Source organism: Thrips palmi, unplaced genomic scaffold (genome assembly GCF_012932325.1).
Source record: "Thrips palmi isolate BJ-2018 unplaced genomic scaffold, TpBJ-2018v1 HiC_scaffold_7, whole genome shotgun sequence".
NCBI lineage: Eukaryota > Metazoa > Arthropoda > Insecta > Thysanoptera > Thripidae > Thrips > Thrips palmi.
In genome coordinates, this window is record NW_023144634.1 from 11,238,631 (window position 1) to 11,262,063 (window position 23,433).

General features: G+C 41.7%; 5 protein-coding genes across 6 annotated transcripts; 2 read left to right on the plus strand and 3 right to left on the minus strand.

The window, feature by feature from the left end:
* Positions 1 to 79: 79 nt before the first annotated feature.
* On the minus strand, positions 80 to 2,594 carry LOC117652208 (short coiled-coil protein B). Its single transcript, XM_034396942.1, has 4 exons — positions 2,092 to 2,594; positions 1,824 to 1,949; positions 1,648 to 1,734; positions 80 to 1,543 (listed from the first exon to the last, which is right to left on the minus strand). The coding sequence occupies exons 1-4, from the start codon at positions 2,165 to 2,167 to the stop codon at positions 1,401 to 1,403; spliced, it is 432 nt and encodes a 143-aa protein (XP_034252833.1). The 5' UTR covers positions 2,168 to 2,594; the 3' UTR covers positions 80 to 1,400.
* Positions 2,595 to 2,626: 32 nt separating this feature from the next.
* Positions 2,627 to 6,048, plus strand: LOC117652207 (cysteine-rich hydrophobic domain-containing protein 2). Its single transcript, XM_034396941.1, has 4 exons — positions 2,627 to 2,783; positions 3,256 to 3,466; positions 3,549 to 3,665; positions 3,803 to 6,048. Exons 1-4 carry the CDS (start codon positions 2,665 to 2,667, stop codon positions 3,851 to 3,853), a joined length of 498 nt encoding a protein of 165 aa, XP_034252832.1. The 5' UTR covers positions 2,627 to 2,664; the 3' UTR covers positions 3,854 to 6,048.
* Positions 6,049 to 8,439: 2,391 nt separating this feature from the next.
* Positions 8,440 to 14,375, minus strand: LOC117652206 (annexin B9-like). The gene is made up of 8 exons (XM_034396939.1): positions 14,219 to 14,375; positions 10,392 to 10,423; positions 9,899 to 10,280; positions 9,739 to 9,818; positions 9,580 to 9,652; positions 9,321 to 9,494; positions 9,061 to 9,242; positions 8,440 to 8,973 (listed from the first exon to the last, which is right to left on the minus strand). The coding sequence occupies exons 2-8, from the start codon at positions 10,416 to 10,418 to the stop codon at positions 8,923 to 8,925; spliced, it is 969 nt and encodes a 322-aa protein (XP_034252830.1). The 5' UTR covers positions 10,419 to 10,423; positions 14,219 to 14,375; the 3' UTR covers positions 8,440 to 8,922.
* A 260-nt stretch (positions 14,376 to 14,635) lies between these two features.
* LOC117652203 (palmitoyltransferase ZDHHC15B-like) lies at positions 14,636 to 21,305 on the plus strand. Of its 2 annotated transcripts, XM_034396936.1 has the most exons (9): positions 14,636 to 14,988; positions 15,147 to 15,173; positions 15,262 to 15,356; positions 15,441 to 15,561; positions 15,642 to 15,865; positions 15,940 to 16,069; positions 16,194 to 16,320; positions 16,915 to 16,995; positions 20,568 to 21,305. In XM_034396936.1, the coding sequence occupies exons 1-9, from the start codon at positions 14,850 to 14,852 to the stop codon at positions 20,770 to 20,772; spliced, it is 1,149 nt and encodes a 382-aa protein (XP_034252827.1). In that variant the 5' UTR covers positions 14,636 to 14,849; the 3' UTR covers positions 20,773 to 21,305. The 2 variants fall into 2 exon arrangements, with proteins under 2 accessions (XP_034252827.1, XP_034252828.1); XM_034396937.1 differs by lacking the exon at positions 16,915 to 16,995 and having other exon boundaries at positions 14,638 to 14,988.
* Positions 21,304 to 23,242, minus strand: LOC117652205 (DNA repair protein RAD51 homolog 3). The gene is made up of 9 exons (XM_034396938.1): positions 23,169 to 23,242; positions 22,944 to 23,088; positions 22,715 to 22,827; positions 22,501 to 22,628; positions 22,292 to 22,398; positions 21,996 to 22,186; positions 21,780 to 21,914; positions 21,496 to 21,690; positions 21,304 to 21,424 (listed from the first exon to the last, which is right to left on the minus strand). The coding sequence occupies exons 2-9, from the start codon at positions 23,041 to 23,043 to the stop codon at positions 21,395 to 21,397; spliced, it is 999 nt and encodes a 332-aa protein (XP_034252829.1). The 5' UTR covers positions 23,044 to 23,088; positions 23,169 to 23,242; the 3' UTR covers positions 21,304 to 21,394.
* Positions 23,243 to 23,433: the final 191 nt, after the last annotated feature.

Genomic DNA, 23,433 nt, shown 5'->3' on the forward strand with positions numbered 1-23,433 from the left:
GACTCCGGTAATCAGAAGGCTCTCGATTCTGCAGTCACATTCATGGAGAAAAAACGGGGCAAAGATCAGAAAAAAATGATCAGTATAAGAAGCTTCCTTTTATCATTGTCAACTAAGCATACAGATATTTTACGAAGAAGCAAATTAATACTTGAGATTAAAAAACAAGGACTGTTAACAGATAATTTCTAGTGCATACCTTAGCAACAATCATAGATGAATACATAAATACAACATTCAATAACCTCTTGGGGTAGTTAAAAAGGGAACAAGGGGAAAGTGCAAATTATTTATATCACAAGAAAATAATAAAGTACAAGTGTAAAGTTTAAGATAACCGCTAACAACAAATCCTTTCATTGTTGGTGTGCTTCTTTACTTCCCAACATTCAATTTAAAATGCCTCACCCAGAGCAGAGTATCTCAACTACAGTATTTCACTAGAATTTTTTCCCTGGACTAAGAAAGAGAAGTCTGAAAGCACCACCTACAAAGTATATCATTACAGAAGAAAAAAAATGCAGCAAGGTGCGTTGTGTGCCGGCCCGGGACACCACAGGGTCCCTCCACATAATCCCTCATTCACCTGAGGCTGTGTCCTGTGACAGTCCACATAAATGGAAGACTGTTGTCTCATGGGAATAATTTATCCATGTAACTTGTGAAGCAAATAAACTAGCACAAAGCAAAACACTGGAAATGGAATGTATGTCCTAAGATAGATTTTACTGTTCAGACTTTTTGTTTTGTCACTCTCCACAAATTAAATTTCATTATTGCACCTTAATGTTCATTTAAGACATGCCTATTCTGCTGTTGTCATGGAAGAAAAGAATCATATCTCCAAATGGCAATTGGTGGCTAACTAATAATAAAAATCAATCAAAAGTTCTCTTCTTGTCTTCAGATTCAGAGGAGCAATCAACCATTATTCTGCTTCTGATATGCTGGGATAAAAAACAGCACACTAAGATAGCTTTAGTTGCCTTGATGTGCCACATTAATTAATTAATTAATTAATCAATTTTATAATTATTATTATGACCAAAAGAAATCAAAAACATTGCAAGTGTAAGATAAACTGCACTTATTTTTATCTTTCCAAGGTTATTATTGAAGGCACAATGCTATCTGCTCCAAAAGTAATGGTCCACAATAAGGCTTCTCTACCAAAACTACCACCACAATACAAGCAAAATGAGAAGAATAGAATAAGAAACATCCAAAGCAAAATTTAGGGTCCTCTTCTTGGGGCTGACAAAGCAAACCAAAGCAAAAGGAAAAATGGCTTAGCATTAGGATTGTGGTTAAGCAATCGTCATGGATTTCCAAATAAGGAGAGAACAGAATTAACCAAGTATGTAGAACACAATTATGCCTGGTGGTGATCTCCGTTTAAATCACTTCTTACTTCCTTTTGGTTCCGCAGATTGGAAAACACTAGATGCAGCCATTAAATTTTCAATGTACTGTCCAAGAACTTGATTTTCAGATCGTAGTTTTAAATTTTCTTCTTTTACACTATCTACTCTCTGAGAAAGATCTGTAAAATAAAAAGCACTGCAGTCAGTCCAAAATACATAACATTTGTTGGTTAAAATGAAAGGGGTGCAGAGTGATAGATTGTTACTCTAATTTTTTACTAACCATCCAGTGTATTTTGGAGTTCCAGAACCTGCGAGATAAGACGAGCCTTCTCTTCCTGTTCATCAGGGCTAACGTCTGGATCTAGACCTAAAAGATACAAGTAAAAGGCAGTGATTAAGCAATAAATCAGGCCCTCTTTGGTTTCGGGCTTTACTTTTTTAGAAGTAATAACTTACTGTTGGGCCCTGGACTGCTACTGCCGTTGGTGAAAGTGGAGGGGATAGAATCCATACTTCGGCCTCGCATGAAAGCATCAGAACTCTGGGACATGTCTCCTACTTCACTCTCGTCTTGAATAATGTCTGCAACAAAATAACAGAGAGATTGATAAAGGGTATGGAGTAGAGCAGTAAAGTCTTAAATTAAGAGGTTATGCAAACACACAGCTGAGTTAAGTTTAAAGGGATGTCAAAAGTTCCACAAACTAAAAATTAAGTAAAGTACCTTGCGGATCGCCATCTGCCAAAGGGATACTATTCATTTCTTCCTGAATGTTCCCAGAAACAGGTTTCAGAGCCATTTTCACTAACTTAAGGTACTTCTTGAAAGAACGTTTTAAGTACAACTATTATTACGGAAATGCATGCGAATTCACAACGCTCTAGACGAGAACTAAATGTTCGGTTGCTAATAAATGTAGAGATCAACTGCAGAATCGCGTCAAATACTTAGTTTGCAAATGACATTTTAAGCAATTTAAGGTTAGAGACGCCCTCATAAACCCACCAAAGACCGAGTGATTTTCTTTTGTTTCTTAAAAGGCTGCACAACATTCAACTAAAAAATAACTATTTTATCTAAAGTTTAAACGCGTCCTTTCTGTTATGTCTTTCAATCTATTAAAGGATCCTCTTTTAACTTTATAGCCAACATTATTCCGTCAAACAGACTACGATTTGATATAAAAGTATGTACATTTGAATTGTTTTGATCACTCAGCTGAGCCAAGCAGCCGAAACTGCAGACGACAGTGGGGGTGAGGGGGAAGCGGGTAGGTAGGGGGTTCTATATGTCAACATGGCTGACTTCGATGCGATCTACGAAGAGGGAGAGGAAAATGAAGAGCAAATCCCAGACTCATTTGTATCGTTGGTCCCAGACCCGATTGTTATTAGAGGAGCAGGAAACATGACTATGTGAGAAAACTCATCATTTGCCCGTGTGATCGTCTGACTTGGTGTTTAGGCTGTCGACTTAGTAGCCCCCCCTCTCGCCTTCGCTTTGCTAAACAAAGACTTTGTGTAGTCTTCCCTAATCTACAATTTCGCTGCCTTTCATACATTTGACCACCACAGTTTTCTATTCTTTGACTCTGAGATTTTATGGCAATTTCATGTTGTCAATCCTGTTTTCATATCTCCCTCCCAAGTCTTTGTATTTGTCACTGTGACTTCTGTAACCTCTACAATTAAAGCAGTTTTCATTTATTAAACCTGCTATTTCTCTTGCATTTTATTCCATTGTTTTGTGGTTTTGCACTTGCATTCAATGGGACCTCTATATTTGCATCATATTCAGAAGCTTTTAGTGCTTCTTCAACATTTGTGCGGTCAAAGTTTCTAGTATAAAAGTCTGCAGCGTCGTTAATTATTGCCTTTCTTTTAACAGATTTGGTTTAAGTAATCGGTTTGAATGTGATTTTCCAAATGGCCTTGTTTCTCGTGTTGCTCCAGAAGAGTACAAAGCAACAATAATGAGAGCAAATAGTGTACTCAAGAAAACACTCCCCGTTAATGTTAAATGGCTATTCTGCGGATGTGTTTGCTGCTGTTGCACACTTGGATGTTCACTGTGGCCTGTCATTTGTCTCAGTAAAAGGGTAAGATTGCAAAGTTGACCAGCTCTGTTGAATTTTTCAAAACATATACATGAGTGGTGCTAATTTAAAAATTCTTTTTCAGACGCAGCACTCAATAAATAAACTTCTGGAGTGGGAAAACAGCAGACTCTATCACAAACTTGGCCTTCATTGGAGACTCACAAAGCAGAGATGTGATTCGTCTTCCATGATGGAATATGTGAGTTCATTATATATGTATATATATATATATATTGCACATGTTTGGATGTGGTTGCAGGGTACTATCGGACCTATACCATGCAGATATCATTAAGTCTTTATGTCTAAATATATTTTTTCTATTTCTCCTTTCAGGTTTTGCAAGTTGAGTTCATTCCCAAGATACCAATATATAAACCAGATTGAGATCAATAGCAAGCAGGTGGTTTTCACTGGATGCCACTCAATTTGAGTGTCTGGCAGCTGAGAAGCTTTGTGTTGGGTCCACTTATTCCATAGTCACAAAGTAGGATATAATGAATTTTATGAATTGTTATTTTATCGCTTGTGAAAGATGGATTTTTGGAAAGGATCTATTTTGATTTAGAGCTGGGGATGCAGTTATAAATTGACTCTATAACTGTTCCCCTTAGTGTAAAATTGTGAAAGGGAAATGGTTGTTTGGAAGATGATTGTGTGATGTAACTTCTTCAATCTTAGTGTGTGTCTGCCAAGTCATGTGTTCCAGCATAAGGGTTCAGCTGACTTTGATAAAAGACGACACTATGATGTATTAGACTGTTACCAATGTTTGTAAGAAGGAGTTTAAGTGATGATTGTTCGTACTGGTGCTGATGTAGACTAGAATTTGGAAATATTCCAAATGAAATGAAAGTTGACTGATTCTTAAATGTTTGGGCTGTATGCTTGTTTATTTTGTGGATGTATGCTCATTGTAGTTATGCTGTTAAATATCTTTCGCAAATTTAAATGTAAAGTAAGCACAAGCTGATCCCCCCTCCCCCGCCCCCTTTTTCTTTTAGTAAGTAAGCATGATTGATGTATCACTTGAGTTATATATTCTCCTATAAACCAGAGAGGCCTTATTTCAGTGTCATCTAAAATTGATTTCTTAGTGTAACTTATGGAAATGCCGCAGCTCACCTGTTTTCCGTTTTTTTGTTTTTTTTTTGGGAGCCACTTAAATTGTTTTTACAGAACAAATTTCTTTGACCTTTTCTTCCTGGTGATTGAATCCTCTTGTACAGTATTTAGCCGTATCATAAAACAAAAGTGGTTTGTAGACCCAGACCCTATTGTTTGAAAGGAGCTTTCACTGTATACGCCGCATGTTTCATTTGATGAGGGATGAGTATTAATGAGTTGTAGCTGTTTTAAATCAAGCAAGATAAATTTGTGTAAATTTTAATCTTTTATGAGCACTTATTCAGTGCATATCGTGTTGGTGTGATAAGGATGTATTCATCAGTAGATGTGCAAGAATTATTTATCAAATATACCTATGGATAAGTTAAAAGCTCTAGAGTAAGCTTTTAAGTTCTCTGTTTGAAGGCAGGACAGTTTGAAATTATCCAGTGACACAAGTACTGTCTCATGATTTAATCTTGTTATTACGGAAGTATCTCTACCACTGTACTAAAAAATGTCCGTCCTGACAGGACATGAGGTGCCCCCCAGAAGGGTACGAGAGCTGCAGGTTGTGACCTGTGAGCTTGCTCTCTCACAGCATCTCCATTTAATATATCCTACCTCTCTCGCACACTTCTGGGTTCATTTGCACCTGTACATATTAGTTAACTATGATTGCAGTGGCAAATAGCTTAAAGTCTTAGTGTCATAACATGATTTTGGGATGTTAAGATCACAATACCTCATATTGATTAAAATTTGAGACCAACCATTGTGCTGTGGTGTAAGATTTTCTGGGACCAGTGTTGGATCAGAAACAAGGAAAATCTGAGGTCAAGTTCTGCTACTTTACCAAAATTTTTTGTTTCATCTGGTGAAGAGAATGGCTTATTTTTAGGACAAAATTGTATTCTAGTTATTTATCTTCTCAGCCATGGTTGAAATGCTTAAGGTAAGGATACTAGCAAATCCCTTGTGAGTGGATAATTTCAAATTATGATCAAGAGAGTCTTCAATGCTCACATTTATTGTATTTATCTGCCCTGGCTATCGAGCTATGACAGTGCAGGGACAGGTTGTTATGTGATTGTATCTGTTACTCAGATAATTAACACAATTCTGAAATTTTAGTACTTGTTGATAATTTTAGAAAGCTGGGAATTTGATTGTTGTGTCTGAATGAACTCTTGATTATGTATTTTAATTTCCATTTTCCAAAACATAAATTCAGGCTGGTTTTTTTAATTAGTCAAAATAGGGACTTAATTGTGTTAGTTTCTGCAAGAAGTCCCCCTCTACAGAAGTATTCTTCTGTCTTCAATTTAAAAGACATGATTTGAAAGTAAGTGGGCAGCCTCATTAGTGCTATTATTATGTACTTCCATATCCGTGGTTAAAGAAACATGTTGTTCTTGCCTCTTCTTTCTCACTCATGAGCTTTCTTCTACAACCAGTTTTGTTTCATTTCCTTTCACTGTTTTCTTCTTTCACCGTAAATCAATGCTCAGTCACATTTCTGTAGCTTTCACTGTAGATTTCCTGCCTTTAATATTTCAAACCATTATTATGTCACTCAATTGGAATTCAATTCTATGCAAGATAAGGGGACTGATGTGCACACTCAATTTTGCTCATGCTCTGTGAGGGTGACTATTAATAGGATTGCTCCTTGCGGCTCTTCTCTGGACCCACCACACCTCAGAACTCATTGTTCATTTTTTCATTTAAAATGAGAGGAAGGAAGCAAATGAAATCTGCCATCTAAGCATTTAGAATGAGTGGAGAGAATTAGAAATTAGTGAAAAGAAGAGCATGAATTATTTCATCAGAAAATTAGAGAATTTTACTGTGCATACCGGCTTTGTAACTGTACAAAACTGTTTTTCTTTATAATTTTTCAATTAATAGGCACACTCTTGTTCATTTTTTAGCGTGAATGGTTAGTTCAGTTTCTGTCTCAAGTTGAGGGTGGTTACACTTCATTCTTTGCACTTTACTCTTAACGGATAGGTCCAGGGGGTGAGGTAGGGAACTGTTTAGAGTGAAGAATGAATGACTTCTCCCCTCATCCCGAGTTCCAAGTGTGAAGTGTAAAGATCCTAACTTGATACTGCCAGTTATTTTATGAAAGTAGAGTAGTTAAGTGTTAGGTCGTTGATCTAATGCACTAACTCATATTTTTGACACAAAATATCTTTTGTAAGGAAGAAACTTAAAGCTATGTGATATTCGTTAAGCAAGCCACCTTAGAAGCTTTAGTTTGCTGTGTGATAGGGTTAGATCTGCTAATTCATTCTTTGCTGTGTTAAGGATAAGTCGTTCTGCCTTCTAAAACATACACACATATGTGTCACCAATTAAGAGAAACAAAAGTGAGAAAACAAAGTTGAATCTCTTGATACTCTCAGTGTGTCTGTCTACTTGAATGGATGGTTTTGAAATCTTGCTGTTGTTGCTATTACACTGTTAATATATGGCAACAACCCAAATTGATCCTTAGTAACAGTACCTTCTTCAGAGTGCTTTAATTAAAATATCAGTCATTTTTTTCTCTGAACAGTTGTTGTTCCTCTCAATAAGGCTATTATTTTTCATTTTTTTAGTATACAATAAATATACTATACGAATTTTTTGAAGCTTTAAACCTAGATTGTGACTAAAGTTGTATGCTTGGGTTTCGATGTGGTCTGGATTGGTATATCTGAATCTATGTTGGTAAGCCTTCAGCTGTTTTCAGACTTTATTAGAAATGCTATTTTTTTCCTTTTCTAAGCAGACTTCTCTTGTCAACAACCCCCTAAGAATAGAAAAAACAAAAACAAAAAGAAACTGATTTCTCACTGCATGGATTGAAAAATTTCTACCACCCATACCAAAATGATTGTCTTGTTTCACGATCAGGATGAATCCTAGTAAATGGGTTGACTTTGGAGGGCAATGGGACCTTTTGGGTGCCTTTGGGCTTCAACAGTTTTTGTCTGCCTTACTAAATCAATCCCAGCCCCTCCCCTTTTTAAAACTTTCATGTAGCATAATTAATGATCTTTCAAATCATAATTCTATCAACCTATCCAAGGCATGAAATCTACTAGTCATCTTGTAATTACCAATCAAGCTACTATGACTGAAAAATGCTGTTAGCTTAGATATTTTGATTACTGTTTCACTTTGCGGTTTATGCAAGAGGACATGTCTGATCTATCTATCACTAAGCCTTCACAGGAAAATAAAAATTGTTTTATAAGTTTGAAGGTATTTAATTTCTCTTTAAAATACATGTTGAGTTTTGTCTTTGACGATAATACATTTGGGTAAATTTTAAAACCATAATATTAAAATTTTACTCATGACACTAATGGAATAAGGGACACATCTTAACTGAACATGCAGCCTTAACATCAAACGCTGATGCAATAAATAGCACTCTAATTCACTATGGGAAATAAAAAAATTCAAAACCTGGTCAGATCTTTGACTTAAGTCTGACAATTATAGCACCACACATTACTTTCTCCACTCAAAGGATGGCAGCATAAAACCTAATTCAGACCCGTATGAGTGAGGAATTCAGACCTACTACAATGTGGATTACATCAGTAATTCAACACGTTTCCTAAGAAAAGGAAAAAAAAACAATGGTGCAAGATGCTTAAGTACTGGGGAAACAGCACAAGGAAAGCAACAAAGTATGCGGAGAGCTGCCCACAAAACTTTGTTTTAGAGCACAATGCCGTTGCAGAGTTAATCCATATGATCCTTTTGTTTCCTTTCCATGAACATTGAACCATTTACAAAGGTCTTGTAAATTTCTGATGTTCATACGAGATCTGAACACTTGACATGAAACAACTAAGTGGTCCAAGTGGGCGTAGTATAGAAGCATCTTTTTTTTTTTTCTATCAATACAGAACTAAACGAAACAAAAATGTGACTGCAGAAATGTCACATATACATGCAAATTCTTCGAAGGGTATAAAAATGCTCAAAATACAATTCAAAAATATTTCTTCATCAGGCAAGGGACTTCATTTAACAATAATAGTACAAAAACAGTAAAAGAACTTGTGCAAAAAGCAAATCACAGCACATAACATAGACCATACACACAAATTATGTTAGCAACAACCATATTTTACCTAAAGCATTTGCAGACCAAATGTGTAAGGCACAAGTTAGTGAAATTCATGTTTTCAAATGAGAGGGCACAAGCCAATACACAGATCATTTGTAAATAATTGAACAAGTGAATGTATTCTAATGTCCACAAAAGATATCATTCAGAGAGCAAAAAGCTCAATGGACCTCAGAAGCATTAAAAAAGGGGAGGTGGGTGATGCATAAGAAACTTATGACACCAAGGCGAGGAGGACCTTTTTGTAGTCTCCAGAGGTATCAGCCTGTAAAGAACAAATCAGTTTACATCTGCATCATATCGCCACAAGAATGAGTATTAAAAATCAAATAAAAAAACAGGTGTTACTTACAGCAATGAAATCTTCCAGAGACTTTCCATACTTGTCCTGGAAAGCATTTTTGATGTCACCAAGGTCAATTTCAGAACGTGAAACCACAATACGAATCAAGGTCTTGTCTTTAGTTCCAAGCCCCTTCATACTAGCATGGAGACGTTCCGCAAAGAAGCCAACTTTGCTTTTCACACACTTTGCTGCAAAGATTATAAAAATAATTAGGAGTTTAGCTTACAACACATTACTTAGTGTTTTCGACAACATGCAGTATTTACCAATAGCAAGAAGACCCTTCTCGATGTTTCCAGAGAATTCCTTCTTGATAGCTGTTTCAATGTCATGTCCAGCCAGTTGTTCATACTCAGCAAAAGTTTGACGGAGCTGCTGGTAGCTGCGTGAAATCAGAATTGAGTTGAACACTGATTCCTCAGTGCCCCACTGCTTTTCTCCTAGATAACAAGATGTTTGTTTTAAAAATACACAAAAGCACCCACATTATCCCCCAATTACGTGTTGCCTACTCTTGCAGCATACCTGCATTGTACAGTGCTTCAGCTTCCTGTCTAGCCAATGCCTGGTCAACATTGGGATTCTCATCGCGGTTGCCCTGAGGGAATTTTTCGATTATAGGTTACTTGTATTAAGACAATACCTTAACAAGATAACAATATTCAGACCAAAAGTGCTATTTACCTGGCACAGGGAGACACAAAGCCGCTTGAAATGTCCTGAGGTGTCTCCTTTCAGGTCACTCTCCAGCTTCTTCCCATATACTGCCAGGAACAGTTTATAAATCAGTACGCATACGGCACGGAAAATAAGATGAAATAGAAGAAGCAGAAAAATTACTCACAGTCCTCGTAGAATTTAGCAATAGTCTTGATGCCGTAGTTACTTAAAGTGCACAAGATCTCAATGATTGCAGACTCGTCAGTGCCAAGCCCACTCACGGCATCATGCAGCTCCTTGGCGTAGAACTGGGGCAGTGGGGTCATCAAGGCCACAATCACATCCTCCAGCTTCCCACTAAGTTCTCCCTTGAGATCAGAGGTCAAGTCTTTTCCATACTGAGTCTTGTAAGAATCAGCAATCTCCAAACGCTGAACGATACCCCTCCTTGCGAGCACGTCAATAATTGCCTTCTCATCGGTTCCAAAGCCTTTCATGGCTTTCCTGAGGGTTTCCGCATCCTTGAGAGCATCGAAAGGCTCTGCGGGGAACACGGTGGGTGTGCACTGAAATAAACAAAAGCACCTGTTGAACAGACTGAAAGAATGATAGAGGGGCAGAAGTGGTCAGGAAGGGACGATCATGATTATGGCTCCTTGAAGAAAATGAGCATTTACCTTGAATGGGTAGTATTGGGTAGACATGGTTTCTGAAATCAAAGGAAACAGAAGTGAGAAAACATTTAACTCAGACAACAGAAGCTGTTGTTTGAAACAGGGAATTCCCTCAAAGATCTGCACCTCAGCCTGCCGACTAGGCAACCGCTGCAACCGCACAACAGGTGTGACAAGAAGTTGCCTGGTGGCAGACACTAGAAAGGCTCGAGGCAGGAAGAGGCAGACTGAGGCGCCACGGTAGGCGTGTAGGACTATTTACGCGTTCCGCCTATTTCTCGCAACATTGGAAGTAGTCTACGCCGCCCCTCTCCTCCCCGGGGAATGCCATGCCCCCTTTTCCGGCATAAAAACTCCACTTATTCACATGCACCACGGAGACCTTGGCGGCCAGGCCGGCCAGGCGGCCGGGCTGGCTAGGGCCCGTCGGTCAAGGACGCTCGGCGTCGCCGCGGCGCCACCGCGGCGCCAATCGTAAAGCCCCCCCCCCCCTTCCGCCTCCCCTTGACCAGTCCCACCGGCCGCCCCACCCCTTCCAACCCCCGTGACCTGGGCGTAGCAGGCGTAGCGTGGCGAGCCGCACTAGAAGCGCGGTGGAGGTAGGTAACTCGGGCAGGTGCGGCCTGCAGTGGCCCGGTTCGTCGCAAGCCCGAGTGATCGTCACACAGTCTGTGTCTCACTCACGGGGCGCTCCGTAAGGGTGCGACAGAGGCAGAGCGAGAACCGATCACGCACCGCCAGCTGAACGGGCCGTGATCGTCGGCGTGGAGACGATCGCGCTTTGACACCGAGCCCCGATATACGACCCCGGCAGACCTCACTCGAACGCCATTCTCCGGAAAACATGTGATAAAGCAGCCCTCAGGGCGAAGCAAGCCATCTCGAAACTGGGGCTGGAGACTGGGGCCACGACGGGCCACGCCACGCCACGCCGAGGCTAACTAATCCAAGTAGACGACAAAGCGGTGATCGGGGCCGGCTCTAGCCATGGCTTCAGCCTCGATGGGAATGAGCGCCCCAAGGCCTCCCCCCCCCCTCCCCTCCCTCGCGTCTACACTGTCTACACCGGCCGCGCCCCTTCCAGCCTTCCAGGTTCGCGGCCCCGCGGTGGGCCCCGCGGTGGGCCTGTGCGTCGCCCCATTAAAAGTGTGCCAAGGATAGCCAAGGATGAGATCATCGTCCAGAGCCCGCAGGATGCAGGATCCCGCAGGGTCTGCATCGAGTCGTTTGACGAGCCGGGAGCATGTCGCGGTCGCGCTGACTCACCCGTCTCACTTGCTCTTTATCGGCATACCCTCTGTCACCCGGCTAATCTTTCTTTGCCTGATGCTGCGGGCCGATTCGGGACAGTAACTCGTCGCCGCCTCTCTCGCACTTCAGCGAAGCGCCTCGCGTGTGCGAGAGAGGCAGAGCGACGAAGCCCTTCTCGTCGCTTCTTATTTTTGACTAACTACAGACGGGCGCGGAGGGCGGACAGGCCAGAACAGATTCGACATCAGAGGGACCGGGACCGGTCTGAGACTAGAACCAATTTGGACTCCCCCTCTCGGCCGCGCCATGGGGCCATGGGGCCGCGCACGCCCCCGACTGCCCCCACCGACGCGGAGCACGCCAAGCACGCCTTGGTTCTCGTCCTTCGCTTTCCGGGCCGGCTCAGCCTGCGCCGCGGCGTCGCGGACAGGCCGACACCTCGGTACCCGCAGACCGGGCCTCCGGTTCGGGTCCGGGCCGAACGCGCTAGAGTGGGCGGGGCCCCGCGCCCCCCGCCAGGTCGAGCAGAGCGAGCAGAGCCAGCGTGCCACAGGTGAGGCGCGGGGCCCACCAAGGATGCGCGGAAGGACGCCGGAAGCACCCGCCTCTCATCGCGCAAGTGTCGGGCATGGCGCCAGCGTGCTCGTGGTTATTGTTTTCGTTACCGCCGGGTACCTGCCAGGTGCTCGCCTGGCACCCGCTGCCGGCGAAGCGTGGCGGTACAGTCGCAGTACAGTGTGTCGAACGTGACTCAATGCAGTGGTTGCCAACTGCCGGCAAAGGCATGCTCGCACTGCGACCGTAAAACTGTGAAGCCACCACACTGCACCTACGCTATCCTGCATCCTGGCGCCCCTCCCCCCACGCGCATCTACACCGCACACGGTGTCAAGGTGGGGCAGGGCAGGCGGCCTGGCGTGGCTTGGCGGGGCGCGCGAGGGAAGGACTCATCTCCACGCCCAGATACCGCGAGGCGTTTCGTTCACTTGCCCCGTGAGAGTTGAGAAGCGGGTCGATTCCGAGCAGTTCGTTCGTCGCGCTGTCTCTCTCGCGCCCCTGTGGGCTGCCGCCCGCTGATGGTACGCAGACAACCTCAGGGAATGCCGGGCCGGGCATAACGTCTGGCGCCAACGCGTTCGACCCGCCGCAGCGGGCCAGAGGCTCTGAGTGGGAAGCGAAGCGGACGGCAGAGCCTGGCCTGGCCAGTCGTCTCGTCTCAGCGGCGGCTCGGCTACGGCTTGGCGTACCGCAACGAGACGGACGAGACGCTAACCCGAAGCCCTTGAAGCCGGCAGCGGCCGGCAGCGCCTTTAGCAGCGCCGCACCGCACCGAGCGAGCACCACCACGTCTGCGTGTGCCGGGACGTCGCGTCCGCGTCGCGGCGGCCTGGGCTGGGCTTGAGTCTAGGCTGCCGGGCCCCAAACCGCCGCACACATCCGCGTAGCGTCCACGCCGCGCCGGTCCGCCACTATAACGCCGCGGCCGTGTGCGAATCCTTCCGCCATCTCCGTCGCACCTCCGCGACTTGGCGGTCCGCGAGGCTGAGGCGGCGACAAGGACGGAACACGGAGCCGCGCGGAGCCCACACCGAAACGCAACGCACGGCCGCCAGGGCCGCCGCAGCCATGGACACGGAGGAGAAGGGGAACAGAAAGGGAAGGGGAGCCCAAGGACCGCGTCCAGGACGACGTGACGGGAGGAAGGGGGCTGTCTGTCCTTTTCTCACGCGTCGCGGGAAGGGATGAGGGAAGGAAGGGGCGCGATCGTAAAGTACTTGGTTTCTCAAGGTCTCCCCCCCCCCTTTCCGCGCTTCTGCTGCCAGTCCGTCCTCTTCCGCAGGGCAGGCCGGACGGCCGGACCCGCACCGCGGTAGACAGACTGGCGGGCCGTGCCGCCGTGCCGTGGCCTGCCTCGCGGACCTCGCGGTGACGTCATGTCAAATAAAGGAGCTGACCAGGCGGCACCGCGGCACCAGGCGGCCTCTGACTGCACTGAATCACTCATAGGCGATGGCATTCCACGCAGGCACGCAGGATGACATCACTGGCCGCGGCCACCAGGCTGGCTGGAGGCTGGTGACAGTCAGCGGGGCAGCCGCACAGCAACAGTTGCTGGATCGGCCAGCTGGCCCTACTCCGGGCCTCCGGGAACACGCCCTGCCCCTGTCCGGGAAGGAAAGCGGCAAGCCGACTCGCGAGCGACACGGGAGCGACACGGCAACGGCAGCATGTTTGCCGATGTCTCCCCTCGGCCTTCCCGCCGGCAGCGACAGCCAACGCGCTAACGCGTAGCTAAAGCACCCTAAGGTCCCTAGGGCAGACAGGCCTGGCTTCTTTCTGTACTGCGAGTCGAGTCCGTTTACCCAAGATAAGCAAACGGTGCGGAGAGAGGCCACACGGCGGAGACAAAACGGGAGGCGGCCGAGGCGGCTCGACACGACACGCCCACCAGGGAACCCGCTCAGCTCCAAGTACCCCGAGTTCCGAGTGGACAGGCACGCGTCCGGGCGCAACGAAGACACACCACACGACGGACACGCGTGGTGCGCGCGTGTCTGCGTATGTCAGTGACACTTTACCTGTTTTCGGCTAGTCGGCGAGCGCGGAGGAACGTAAAGAGCCCTGGTGCACGTCTGCTGCAAGTGGGTCCGGGACTGCGAGTGAGCAGGAGCAGAGCAGAGCAGGGGCAGGGCGAGTGAAACAGCAGACAGGCGACTTGGACGCGATGACGAAAGCATCCGAAAAATGCGGGGCGTAGTCCACCGCCCGCAACAAAACGCGCAGGCCGTTTCCGGCCAGTACACGCGCTGCCACGCGGCCGGTAATGAACGCTCCGACTTCTTGACAGCGATTCGCTTGCGTAAAATTCATCGACGATGCGAGAATATTCCTTGCTAGGAGCCGTTGACTTGCTCTGAAAAGAAAAACGACCAAATATTTCCCTCTTTGTCACAAAAGTCAGCCGTTTGAGGGACATGTCAGCCCACACAAGGTGGTATGCTTGCGCTCTGACAAGAAGAACACAAATAAGCAGAAGCATCATGATGATGGAAGTGCGAGCGAGGACTTAGCGTTAAGATACGACGAAGACATCAAGACATGAAAGATTTTCCTTGAAACTGACTGTTTCTGTTTACTCACAACATGCGTTAATGCTGATCTTTCTGTAGGAAACGTAGAAACGTAGTTGTCTTTAACACTCACGCCAAGATGCCGTCGCCACACGAGAAGCTGGGCAGGGGAAGGTCCTGGATGTGGTGTGTCAAGACTGTGAAATGGTTCCCAGTCATCTTTATAGTGTCTGTGATTCTGTGGTCTTACTACGCTTATGTCATCCAGTTATGTTTTTGTAAGTATTTTGTTCTTTAGCCATTGGCAAAGTACCTTAATGGTGTTGATTTCTGGCTATATAGTGATGGGGTTAGCTTAGGTGGGCCATAATGGTTTCATTTGAATTTACAGTTTGTTGATGTACTTATTCATTTTGTATCTTCTTTCTTTCCCCAGTCGTTATTCCATTTGGTCTCCAGAAAGGTGAATAGAATTAAAATTAAATCTGTTAGTTTCAATTTGTTTATCTAATCAATCAATCAATCTAAATTTGGTTTCATTTAATTCCCAGCTCTTTACATAATCCTGTATCATGGTTTCCTCTTCTTCTTCTTGTGGTCATATTTTCAAACCATCTTTACATCGAACGGGAGAGTTCCAGTGCAGGTAGGCAATGCTGTCAGTTCCAGTGTTCCTGAATTTAAAACATTCCACACAATTGTTAATCTGTTTGATTGTTGCTCATTTCAGTTTCGTCTTCCTGCCACAGAGCTTGATAGATTAATGCAGGCTGAAAGTGATGAAGCCAAGATCCAAGTCGTCAAAAGATTCGCTCAGAACCTGCCTGTCAGCAACAGAACTACCACTGGTGGTACGTTTTATGAAATATTTATGCTTGAAAATAATGTTGAAATATAAACCACATTAAGATTTTCATAATATTTATTTCAGCCATACGCTTTTGTGAAGTATGTCAACATGTAAAGCCGGATCGAGCTCATCATTGCAGTGTTTGTGGTGATTGTGTTCTGAAGATGGATCATCATTGTCCTTGGGTTAACAATTGTGTATCTTTCAGCAATTACAAGTTTTTCATACTATTTCTTGGCTATGCCTTGATTTATTGCCTTTTCATAGCTTTAACAACGCTCCAGTTCTTCATTAAGTTTTGGAAGGTGGGTTGTGCACTTTAAACAAGAATAAAGATTTAGCCCTGCATTTATTGATATTGGTATTTGCTCTTTTACAGGGTGAGATGGATGGAGTAAGTCACTTCCACATCCTCTTACTGTTCTTTGTATCGATCATGTTTGCATTGAGTTTGGTGTCTCTGTTTGGATATCATCTGTACCTTGTTGCCCACAACAGAACTACTCTTGGTATGTACTCTGAAACAAATTGCCTGTTGACCCTTGTTAGCCTGTATGCCATGTTCAGTTTTATTGCTAGCACTAGTTTAAAGTTTCAATGCTCCTGTTAATCTTATTAAATATTTTTTTCCAGAATCATTCCGTCCACCTGTTTTCCAAATTGGACCAGACAAAAATGGATTTAGCTTGGGCAAGTTCAACAACTTCCAAGAAGTGTTTGGAGACAATAAGAAGACCTGGCTTCTTCCTGTCTATTCGAGGTAAGATTTGGATGATGAAGTATTACCATTGCTGGAGACCACATTGCTTCACTTGAAAAGGGTAGGGGATTCGTAAAAGGACCTTTTGTTCAAAAGCTTTGTAGTATTGATTTATTTCTTCATTGCTTGTATATTTGTTTACTTCTGGAGATGTTTTAATTTGTGTATTTTCATCATTTAGTCTTTATGGCATGGTTTTTAAAAGTTAATTTAGGTAATGCTGCTCTGGTTCATGTGAGATTTGCATCCTGTTTTCTGTTGTAACTTCGAAATCCTTTTGTTGTTTTTTTTCAGCAAGTGAACACAAGGACAACAATTAATTTATCTGTTTCAGCTTGTTCCTCACCTTTCTTAGCTGTGTTGGTAAATGCAGATGAAAGCTACAGTATATACACCATAATTAATTCAGTCAAAGATAGAAGCTGCTTTGAACACATTTTCTTGTTTTCCCTTTGTATTTTATAGGTGCAGACAAATCTTGTGGACCGAACTGTGCTACTGATGTTCTGCTTTTGGTTACAATTTTCTATCTCCTGCATAACATACTTTACTTAATTACAACTCTGAACAAGCTGTTGCATATTTTGTTCTCAGTTTGGGCGACGGTGTGGTGTTTCCCGCGAGGGCGCAGCACCAGTCTAACTTGTACAGCTCAATGGGCAGTACCCACAACAGGTCAGATGAGTTCAAGGTTGTGCCCTTAGAACCACCTGAGCAGGACTCAATCGTACAGGTTGTCTAACATGCATGTTGTGCTACGAGTACATCATCTAACAGACACTAGCACTAAAACTGGTACCATAATGTATGTTGTCTAAAAATGTAACATCAGCCATTGTCCTGATTTTCTTAGTGTTACTTGACGTGGACTGTCAAGAATCTTTTAATTTGACAGTCAACTTTGGAAAATTTTCTCTGAATAGATTTTTAGGAGAAAAAAAATGCTCAAAATTTACCACAGTATTCTAGAATATGTTTTTCTACCCCTTTTTTAAGCATTGAATGGTGGGGACTTGGTTGATCTTGAAAGATTTATTTTGTATCTGAGTTACTGTCACTTTTTCCTACTACCACCACAAGCCAGTATATTAAAGTTGATTTAGAAAGAAGCTTCTTATCTTTGGCCTCTTTAGTTACTAGCTTCTAGTTAAAATCAATGCTTTACGGTGAGCCAAATTATGAGCTAGATCATTCAATTGAGATTTTCTGGAGAAATGTGGAGTGACGGAATAGCATCAAAAACAGTGAAATATACTGCACCTCTTATTCGGGGTGCAGTCGGGCCTACTGTAACTTCTTCTAGACAATTTTTCTTTTCTGAATTTGGAAATATTTGTTTGGAAAACAAATATTTTATCTGTCCTTTAATTTTTTAAATAAGTAACTGTCATAACTTAAGTTTGAAACTGAATGTCCCTTGTTTTCATGCACAACTTGTGCTCTTTACCCCATTGACATCCCCAGACTTTGCTCCATCTGACAAAAATGAGCTTGTGCAAAGTAATTGCCCACATTTTACTGACCTTGTGCAGGTAAAGTGCTTGTTAATATGTTATTTTAGTGTATCTTACAATTTTTTAAGGAAGTATTTATCAATTGCTTGTTGTTTTATGAATTAAGTGTGCTGTGTTGTCATAAAATTTAAATCTAACAAATTTTTATTTTAAAAAAGGAGATGATAAAAAGATTTGGAATGGGACCACTTGAATCTGTGTTGTGTTCTCTAAATTTCTATCAGATCTTGTTTGAATTCCTTGCCTGTTTTCTTGTTTTTTATGTTTTATTTGTGAGAACACTGCCTCTGAAAAGTATTGAAGTTTTATGGTACTGGAGTATGAAATTGACTTTAGCCTCCTAACATATTCATTAGCATTTCCATCTTTTTGGAAACGTAATTACTTTAGTGCCTTCAAACTTCAAGTGAAAATCTAGTCGCAAGTAGTCACCTTAATCTGGCAGGACAATATTAATGAAAACATTCTTTTTACTTAAGATTATAGTTTAGCCTTAGCCGCATATGTTAGCCACCCTCCTCTGCTACGTTTTCTCCTTCTCCTAGCTCTCTGACGCCTACATCTGCTTACACACACTCCATAAATATTCTTGATTAGAATTCATGTTGAATTTGATACATTGGCGCTCACAAGTACTTACCGAATAATAGAAACTTAAAATTAACTTCCAGTATTCAACATTTTCTCCGTGCCGAAGCAGGCAGTTTGGAAATAAACAGTCAGTTGAGAGAGTTTCTTTGGGGGTATTTAAATGCTTGCTTGGTGATTGACTTATTGATTAGACTGAGAAACAATATTCCTTCAGTCTTTCAGTTTAGGTTGCATTTGATATTGTATCTTTTTAACTGCATAATTTGAGAGTAAGACTGTGAAATAATTCTTAGTTATCATCACTCCGACTTAATTTTGTGTTTAATGGCATCTAGTGCATCTTGCATCCATGTTTGTTTATAGGGCGCCTACATGACTAGGGGAGGACATGGCTCATGTCATATCTCCAAATAAATGGTGATGTGAATCATTTATTAGTGATAACTTTAATTATTCAGCTTTGTTCCCTGTGATAAACTTTATTCATTTAGAAGTAGAAGTTTTGATCAACTTAATGCCGGCATTCGAATTATTCCATCTTTGGACGTAAACCGTCTTTAGTTTTGAGTGTGCTTTACCAAACAGTGTTATGACATTGGTAGCACTTTCATTGAATTTCTAATCAGTGTTGGAGTTTAAAAATAATAAATTTAGGTGTTACTTGCTGTGTGGGCAGTGCAAGCAAGCCAGCCCTGTGACAGACACTCATCAAAGCTAAGTTAGGCATGGATTCATTGAGCCCTCCAGTGAAAAGGCAACTTTTTTTTATCTATTGCACAGCTGCTTCTGGATCCACACCTTGTTCCTTGTGTGGAATATGTAAGCCCTACATTGTAAATTGTTCCCACAATAGAATGCTCATCCATTTCCAAGTTGTTTTAACTTATACATAGTATTAAGCATAGTACCAAGTGTTATTGTCTGCCTTTTTTTAACATGGGAATTCATTTTTAATCTATGTGGTTGCCATGCATTTAAAGTTGTTTGTTATTACTGATTAGCAAAGAAGATAATATTAAATGTCTTGTCATTTCAATCTTTTTCACTTGACAAGTGTTCAGGGGGAAAAAGATGGGCCCTAACTGTCTTCTAATAGTAACAGAAGTGATTGTCTCTTAATCAACTCTTTCTATTATAGAAAAACATTCAGTGGATAAACTCTGTTTGTTTTATGTGCACTTTTGTACGCTTCTTTTTTGTTATTTTTTATGATTTTGTGAGTATTACAGAAAATAGCCTTATTGCCTGGTGGTGTTGGTGAACTGACAAGAGATTAAAACAGTCTCATGTTATATAAAATTATTAAGTCCTTTCTCCTTGTTTTTCCTCTTCTCGTCTTGGTGTGCCTATTATTGAAGTGTTGTAGGTAGACTATTTGATGTAACATCACTTACATAATGAATCTTCCATTGGACTTCCAATGCAGTATTTGTTTCAGAGGAAGTCTTATGTACCTAAGAAGGATGGGAAATAAATTTACAAATCTACTTTAATGCTTTGTCTTAGTTGTGCTTATGTTCACTTCCAACCTTTTTCCTTTAATCAAAATAAAGCATACCACATCCCAGTCTACACTTTAATGGATTGGATTACCTCTCACCAATCAGATGCCATTATCCTCTCCATGCACCGCAAAAGCATGTAGCTTCTTTACAGCTAAGTAGTGTTAGTCTGTTGGTGCGCTTTCAGTACCCTTCTTGATTTAAGCAGTATAAACTGGAAATTTTGGCATCCTATGCCTCAATTCCAACATACAAATATAAAATGTAGCTTACATACATTGTACAGTTTATCAATTAAAAAGAATTTTGAAAAGGAACAGAAGTCAAAAAATTGATTCGGTTACAGAGCTTACTTTGATTCAATGATTTTCCCCTTGGTTGATATTGTTAGATAAGAGGAACAGAAAAATCAAATCGAGTGATGAACCAAAATTTAGGGGGTATATTCTTCCAGTTACTTCTAATTTTTACCATTCCCAAGACAATTAATTTTTCTACCTAACTTCAAGGCATCAAGACGAGATTGCGCAGTTACTAAAAGACAAAGTTTGGCTGGCTATGCCTACATGAACAGAATGAACCCCTGCCTTCAAAATTTCTTGGTAATATTTAAAATTTTGATTTTCTTTTATGTTAACAGCCTAGGTGATGGTGTGACATATCCCCAGCGCTGCATTGATGAAGACACAGATACACTTCTTGGAGGGTGCCAGAGATGGGATGATCAGGAAAATGGCTGCTCAAGATGGAATGATCCAGAAGAAGCATTCAGCAGAATAGCATTCAGTGAGCATGCTGATTCTGATTCATCAACGGTCCATCCAGAGATTATGATTGTGGATTGAAACTTTGTCATCTTATGAGTGCATTACTTATCTCCAATGGAGATGAAGAGTATCTTCCCATTACTTTATGCGACCACCTTATTGGGTTAACGAGGACAAAATTGAGTTAAATATTTTTCAGTTCTGTTGTGACTAACAATGTTGCATCTAAGGTTTCCAATGCTTTAGATCAAAGATTTTTTTTGGTAAACTATCTAAAATAGATGCCCATTGCCTGATCTCTTCCCACAAACATTAGAATACTATGGGATCATTTCCCTGTATTTTAGAATCTCACAACAGAACCAGAATGACATACTGAGGCTGCACAGTATGATTTTCTTGTACCTTATAACACAGCTAAATATGCAGGCCTTTCACAGTTTAAGTTATGTGTTATTTTTCACCTCAGCCTGATGCAAGCAAATCAGGCTGCCACCCACCAATAGACTAGTCTAGCCACAGACAATACACAAAGACTGATAAAAATTGTGTGCATTGCCTAAAATTATCCTAAACAATATTTATCTTGATTAAAAAAACGTGCGCATATACCACTGACTTCTTACTTTACCTCCTTAAAAGAAATGTATTTTGCATCAGTTTGGACTTGTTGAAGCACTGAACACTTCTGCACCAAACACTAGAGGTCTCTAATGCCTTCTTTGGTGATCTGCAAAATGTAAATTTTCAATTAGCATCCATAGACAAACACAAGAGAGGTTGGAACCATTTTTCTACAACCTTAAATTTTGCACTTGCACAATGTTGGTTATTTCCTTTTAACAATACTGCAGCAATAACATTGCCTGGAATGCGTCCGAGCAACAGCCTTTGGGTGACTCTGTGGCCCATACTTTCACCAAGTGCAGGAGATAACTCACTTTTGACAGAATTCATTTTGATCAAACGCGTTGTAAGCTGATTGGTTACTACAACCTGAAAAAACAAAGCAAAAAAAAAACAAAACACAAGATTAACCAAATTAATTTATTTAAACAAAAATAAAGTGATTCCGAAGTACTTACAGCAAGGCTTCTCTCTAAGGCAAGCTTTTGCATATCTGACAAAATGCGATACACATAACTTGTGCGATCAATGGTGGAGCATGAATCTCCAGAATTGAAAGGAAATGCTAGATTATCAATCACAATTAATCGAACCTGAGAAGTAGGAAAAACAGGCTTGATCCAAGATATATAATTGCTGGCTCATGGACTAACAACAAAAATCACACAAATCACCTTTGGATTTTTTTCAAGGGTTTTTGGTAATAGTTTTATTGCTGCAAGTAATTGGGTGATCCCATGGGTAGATACACAATGAATACCTTTTAGTACAGAATCTGAGCAAAAATCTTCTGAAATATCACTTTGGTTTTTCATAGATGAATTTAATAGCTGATGACAATGTATGCAATATGCATCAGCCATTTCTGCAAAGGAGAAAAAGAATAAAACAAACACTATTAATGTTGAAAAAGAAGAATTGTACTAAAATAATTAAAACATGCAATTAAAACTTTCTATGAATCACGTGCCTCTTACTCGGTGAGGTGAAAAGTTGCTTGCAGTATCGATAAAAACAGCTTGTCCACTTAGGCCTCCAAGACCAACAGGTATCTGCACATCTACACACAACTGAAGGCTAAATAGTGGGCAAACACAAAATGAAAAGACAATTGATACTGAGATTGTGTCTGATAATTGGTATTTTGGCGCGAAAGAAGCTATTAGACAGAAAACTTACCACAACTGAGTTTTCCCTGAACCAGGAGCACCGCAAAATTCAGTAATAGCATGAAGAGGAATTCCACCCCCTAGCATGGAGTCAACCTGCTCACTCCAAGTGACGATTCCAGGAGTGGTGCATTCTTCCTAAAGGAACAAAACATGTGATCAGAAAGCAAAATTGCTCTCTGATTTTGCTAACTATTAACTTTTTTATCAAGTGAGACACATACCTGCCACATGTCAAGGGAATTCTGAGTTGTAGGAATAGAAGTAAGGGAATGCCAAGACTCATTACTATGAAGATTCCACTGGTGTAGTAAATTGCGAGCTTCTGGATTGACCCCTGCAAATAAAATGGTTGAGGCAAATATGGACACATATTCCTAAACAAAAGAGATGATGTGAGTAGTATTGATTCACAAATTGACATCAACAATGTCAAAATGGGGGAATTATTACCTCTATGACTCAATACATCTTCACAATAGACAAACCCATTTTCTTTCAGACAATGTTGAGCAGTAGCTGGAAGAGGAACTGTCGACAATGGTCGGAACATGACTTCTACGACAACGTAATCAAACCTTTAAAAAGTTAATACAGCCTAGAATGTAGCAGGGAGTGACATTAGTTCAGAAGAGTAAAATCGACAGAGGAATTGGACGATAATGCAAATAACCTAACAGTATAATAATTGAAACCCGTTCGAATTGAGCGCGAAGTGGTAGTTGGGGGTTTGCGAGACAATCTAGAAGGCAGTAATTTATCCAACCTTGATTAAAAAAAAACCATTCTCTTGTACCGCGAATGTCTTTAGACAGCAATAAATGCTATAAAAGTCAATTCAGTTTGAAAAATCAATAAACTCGCAGTAAATATATTTTATGATGCAATTGTTTTTGGAAGCCACTACTTTGCGTATCTTATTTGTGTTGGTTGGTCAAACTGG